The following is a 5,868-nucleotide window of genomic DNA, read 5'->3' as shown; positions in this document are numbered from 1 at the left end:
TCCTATTGGGTTTCTCCCAAAGCCTGGCCAGGGCTCAAGGAGGAACCAAGGGAGTTGTCTTTGATCCTACACCCCCAAACAAGGCCAGATGTGGCCTTGTCCGGTTTCTAAATACAGAAAGGTATGTTTTGCCAATGAGAGGATACGTATATCATATTGCTAATAGTGCTTCGTTAATGAGTGGATGCATATAACATCTGGTTGGAAGGTTCATCTAGAGGTCAACTTTGGCTCAGGGCCTGTTGTTCAGGCCTTGGTACTTCAGAGAGTCATAGAAAATAGAAAAAATTCAATTTCCATAGACTATAATATGTAGCAAAACAATGGTCTCACTGAAACAGTGGGGGAAAATGGTATTGCTCCCTGGTCCTGGCTAACACCTGCCCCCAAAGAATCCTACTCGTTATGTCTATAGCACCAAATCCACAATATCCAGCATTTCTCTCCCCAGAGTCCACACCAAGCCTAGGGAGGGGACAGGACAGCGCTGTAGAGGTCTCAGCTCTGTTATACAAAATACAATACAACCACTGAAAGAGTCAGTCCCAGTGAGGTGATGTGCTGCCCATCCAGCAGGTCCAGAACTCAAAAGACTGATGGACACCAGAGACGCAAAATACCAGAAGGCTTCTTCTTGTAATCTGCCCTCCTGGGTCCATTGGTTTTTAAGAGGTGAAATTACCACTGCTTCTAAACTGCAGGAGACTGAAGCACTGACCCTACTTGGTCCTAAAGAGAAACTGAGCACAAAATTAAAGATTTCATTGACCACTGGAATGACCAGACACAAAAATGGTAAAAGTTTTTAAACCCAAGAATGTAAGCCCTAGATCAAAACCCCAGTATGAATTCATCTTTCATGGCAGTTTATTCCATTTTGTATTTTTAACTTTGATCACCCCATCTGACTGTCTTTTAAACCCTCTATGGCAGCTATTGCATTTTTGTGAATTCTAACCAAATTTGTCAGGAGATTAAGGATCTCAAATAAAGGAAGTTATCACGAGTTTAATGAAAATCAGTTCTTGGGTGCAGTGTCCTCACTGATCAAAAGACTTCAACAGGAACTTAACAGCTCTTTACTCAGAGGGTGGTAAAACACTGGTGCAGGTTGCCCAGAGAAGCTGTGGCTGCCCCATCCCTGGAAGTGTTCAAGGCCAAGTTGAATGGAGCTCTGAGCAAGCTGGTCTAATGGAAGGTTCCCTGGCCATGGCAAGGGGGTTGGAATGAAATGATCTTTAAGGTTCCTCCCAATCCCAACAATTTTATTATTCTGTGACTCCTGAGCCTGATATATGGGCTGAATACCAAAAACATGCTCCTCTATCAGCTGCCTCTTGGTAAATGGTACTCAGAGGCATCAAAAGTGGTGAGGCTGATGGCATTTATAGCTGCTGGGACCTCCTGGGGTGGGAAAAGGGGTCAAGGGACCCCAGTGAAGGTGACTGCGGTCTCGAGGCACAGGCTTGTAGGATACAAGTCTATAAGAAAGTGGACTTCATCGGTTATGCTGCTCCTAGAACAATTTTTCCACCAGACAAGTAACAAAATTAGTAATCAAGAGGATTCACAACCTGAGAGAATTAGTGCTTCTGATCTATAATAAACCTATTAGAAAGCTCAATGGCAGATTGTGCTGCCACAGAAAAAACAGTCAGCAGAGATTTTAGTGCCCTGTCCTTACTAAATCCTCACCTAAGCCAGGTTAAAAAATAGCAATCCAATGGGTTGAATACTGATTTCAAGACTGTTATCATGGTACAACGCACTGAAAAAATTTAGCAACATGTTACACATTTCTTAAGGTCTTTCCCAGGATACTGAATTTACAGATAAAAACAATTTACAGATAAAAGCAAGAAACCAGCAGAACTAATCTATACATTAATGAAAGTCACTGTGCCTCATTAGAAAGCAGTTACTCTGAGACAACAAGAATTAAATTTATAGTGGTGTGTAGTGATACTAATAGTTTTGTTAACATTATCTACTTTGCCATAGACTTAATTATCCATAATAGTGGTAGTTATGGTAGCATCATAAAAATTGCTGGCTTTCTGCCATTTTAATTCTCTCTTCAATCATCTGCAATTTTCAACCTTTTTCTCACCTATTAGGTTGCAATTTTTCAGTGGAGAACCACCCACTATTATTTTGCAAGAAGGATACAGAGAATCTAAGGGAAGAAATATTTTACTCAATACAGGGAAAAAATATTTAAAAAATTATTTTACTTTATATAAGAGCTACTGAGTCAAAATTTGATCTTGAAATAATTCTGCTCCCTTAGGGGACCAGACAGCACAGATGGGCTCCATCAAGGAGAGGAGCAATGGGTGATGGCCAACCATGACAGTGTCTTCTGGGGAAGCCTGCCTTGATTTTACTTCTCCCCCTGCATCCTGTTAAGGGCTGTTAGGACAGGCTTTGCTCTGTTCTGGTGTACTGCAAGTTGTTTGAATAATCCATAAAAGAACTTAAAAGGATCAGAGCAAAACAAAGATGAAGTTTAGGAGCACAGGCTCAGGGGATTTTGGAGGGACTTGGAGGTGAAGCTGAACACAAACAACCTTCAAAATCCATTTTGTCAGTTCAAGTCTAGGGTATGGAAGGTTTTAAAAGCTAAAATATTAATGTCTGTAACCTTAAGTCTTTCAGTGCCAGTTCTTTAACACCTAAGCAACACTGCAGTTAGATCCTTAATACTGATCACTCACATGCATAGTGCTCAGTCTCATTTTCTCCAGTCAATTTAACTTTTAAAGAGAACTTGAACTGTAACTCCAGGTAAAATCAATTTAATTGGTATAAATTCCCAGTCAAGTTATAACAAAATTTGTCCCAAAATGGATCCTTTTGATGCCTTTTCCTGGTCTTAAAATCAAGAGTCACACAGGGTTAGAAGGGAAAAAGGGATTTTACCTTGGCATTTATTTTAAGGATCCTTAGGTGCACACATCCAGGTCAAATGCACCGAAATGCACCCCGCAAAAATGCCCCCCCAAAAGATCTGGTATAACATTATAGGTTTTACTAATTAGCATATCTATCAAAGATTCCCCAATGAGAGGCTCGCACGCGTTTTCCCTTCCCCAAGGAACCCTCCCCTGGATGGTTCTATCTTAGTTTACAGAATGTGTTCTGGAGAGAACCTTGGGGTCTGGGGCACACTGATCCCTAGCGACAAAGCTTCTAAAATGTTTAGTCTCTTAGCTTGACAAACAAGTCCAAGAATGTAGGCAAAAAGCACTAAAAATACAGAAGTTGTAAAAAGGTATAACAGGGGTATAAAAGAAAAGGCAAAAAATCTTCATGGCATCACTTTCACCCAGTGTACAAGAGGCCAATCCACACACTGATTTATTTACAGTCCTGTGCAGAAAGGGGGGCTGGGTGGCAAATGCACAAAGCCAGCATGATGACTGTCAAAATTTTTAACTATTTATACATTTTAGCAAACAAAGGAATTAGTGTTCATTGGCTACAAGTTACATTGTTCTCTTATTAATTAGAATTCTATCTTTTATTGGTTAATGATTCTCTCCCTTTCCATGCTGATTAGTCCGCATGCTCAGTCTCTCTTCTTTTGGGTTGGTGGTCCATGAGTCGGTGGTGGCGATCTCCCCCTGCTAGAATTACCTTTTACCCAGTCTGTGCTGATTTCAGCACAGTTGCTGAGTTGGGTTTATTAATTTCTTCTTTATCTTGGGAGTTCTGCCAAATGTCCTTACGGCCCATAAATACTGCATTCTTTGTGTCCACTATCAGTGGTACATCCTTTTTACCAAGCTTTGTTAACCTCCCCCTAGGTCTGAGATCATTGAAGCATGTCAAGCCCTAAACCTTAACAAGGCAATTCTACCGACAAGCAATTTATCTTTCTAACACCTGGACATCAAAACCATTAACAACTTATTCCATTACAACTCTTCTTGTTTAAACATAGAGCAAATTTTCAAGGGTTTACTCCCTAGGGTAATTAAACTGCCTCTTATTGAACTTGGCTTCCAAAAGAGCATTTAAATGGGGAATCTATTTTCCCTTCCATTTCTTGTGGGCATGTTTTAATTTGCTGGCAGAGCATTCCATGAATTTCATGCCAAATCGATGAATAGAGCTAAACATGACCTATTAAAGATGAGGTTTTGTACCTAGACTCTTTGGTATTCCAGTTCTAAAATAAGAAGCCTTTTGCTTTGCTAAAGGACAAGGAAACCAGTTAACAAGGTACTCAGGCCCTGTTCGTGCAAGAATTAGTCAGGCGCTCGCAGCTGCACCTTCCCCATGTATGATGGAACTATCTAACCACCCTGCGTAGGGCGTCCGGGCCGTCGTGCTTGCTTCCTCCGCTATGCGACCTCCCCATCGCAGGATCTGTGATCCAGTCTCCTGGCAGCCTGGGGCAGGTAGCGCGTGTGAAGGGAGGCCGGGGGAGGGGGTGGACGCGGTCCCGCCCTGGTAACGGCGTCCTGGGTAGCTCCTTGGGAAACCGGAGGGAAGAGGGTTTTTTTTCCCCCTCCCTTCTTGCAGGGGAACTCGGAGTCCCGTCGGCGCGGAGCGAGGGTGCCTGCTCCACCGTGAGCCCCAGCTAGCACGGGAAGAACGGCTGCCCGCCCAGAAACACCTCCAGGGAGCAGTCGAGTCCGCCGCTAGAGCGCCCGCATAATAGGACGCTCTGGCAGGCGCCACGCGCTTCTCTCTGTCGTTGGGCCCGCCTCTCCGACTGTGTGGCACTGTCGCGAGCGGAGCAGTCGTGCAGGCTCCGCCATGATGAGCAGTGGAGGGATCGGGGGGCCGCTAGGCTTCCCTTTGGGCCCCACGTCTGTCATCCAGATCACGAACCTCTCCTCGGCAGTGACCAGTGAGCAGATGCGGACTCTCTTCAGCTTCCTGGGAGATATCGAGGAGCTGCGCCTCTATCCCCCGGAGTAAGCAGGGTCTGCGTCGGCCTCCAGAGCAATAGAGACTTAGGATGAGGAAGAGGCTTAGAGGGGTCGAGAGGATGGAGGGAAAGGAAGAGGCAGAAGGTCCTATGTGCCATCTTGAGTGTGGGCACCAGTCTCCCGCACGTGGGGATGTCTGTCACGTGGTCCCACCCCTTTGTATGGGGCAGGAACGTTAGGGGAAAGGGGCTATGCCTGGACCTAAGATGGCGGTCTCGGTCCGGAGGAGGGGAGCAGTCGCGGTATCTCTGGAGCGGCCTGTAGGAACACGGCGAGTTTTGTGTTCTGGTGGCGGTCAGAGTCGCAGTCACCCGGTGGCGGCTGTCGGCACTGAGTCACAGCTTAACAAGACGCGTGCTCGCAGGCTGCCCCGAAGCTCTTCCTAGGCGCAGGTCTCGTTTCCCCCGTTTTCCCGAAAACCTGTTTTCTGTGCCTCACTTTTCGCTCGGATTCATCCCCAGTGGAGGGGGTCAGGCGGGCGGGAGTGCCCCAGGCCTGACCCCCGCCCGGCTGGCTGGCAGGCCGGCCGCGCCACTCAGGCAATGCATGCCGGCGAGACCAGCTCTTTTTGTTCGAACGGCTGTTTTCTCCCGCGAGAAAAGGCCACTCGAGCAGAAGTCAGCGTAGCTGTTAACAGAGGAACGGTACCTGCCCTGTGCTTAGAAATGTTTCCGATAGGACGTTTGCAGTAAGTGAAAGTTAATAACGGACAGTACACGTTTCTCTAAATTGTAGCTGTCCTCATTATGTCAACTGCATGCAAGGGATCTGCTCAAATGAGAGATAATATTGTTATTTTGCAAACCTCAATGTTTCTTCCAAGCAGATGGAACAGAAGAGGAAAAGAAATATTTTTTTCTTAACACGTCTGTTGTACTAGGAAGTGAATGGCAGACCGGCCCTTTCAAACCAATTATATATATAT

General features: G+C 45.5%; 1 protein-coding gene across 1 annotated transcript in view; it reads left to right on the top strand.

Moving 5' to 3' along the window:
• The first annotated feature begins 4,755 nt into the window (after positions 1-4,755).
• LOC103613021 (splicing regulatory glutamine/lysine-rich protein 1-like) overlaps positions 4,756-5,868 on the top strand; it is an 81,498-nt gene continuing 80,385 nt past the window's right edge. The window contains exon 1 of the mRNA XM_008630748.2: positions 4,756-4,928. Coding sequence (XP_008628970.1) covers positions 4,768-4,928 — 161 coding nt within the window. The 5' untranslated portion in view covers positions 4,756-4,767. The remainder of the gene's footprint in view (positions 4,929-5,868) is intronic.

The sequence above is a fragment of the Corvus brachyrhynchos genome, unplaced genomic scaffold, assembly GCF_000691975.1.
Source record: "Corvus brachyrhynchos isolate BGI_N302 unplaced genomic scaffold, ASM69197v1 scaffold123, whole genome shotgun sequence".
Lineage (NCBI taxonomy): Eukaryota > Metazoa > Chordata > Aves > Passeriformes > Corvidae > Corvus > Corvus brachyrhynchos.
Note: the sequence above shows the minus strand (reverse complement) of the source record. Positions and strands in the feature narration are given on the sequence as shown.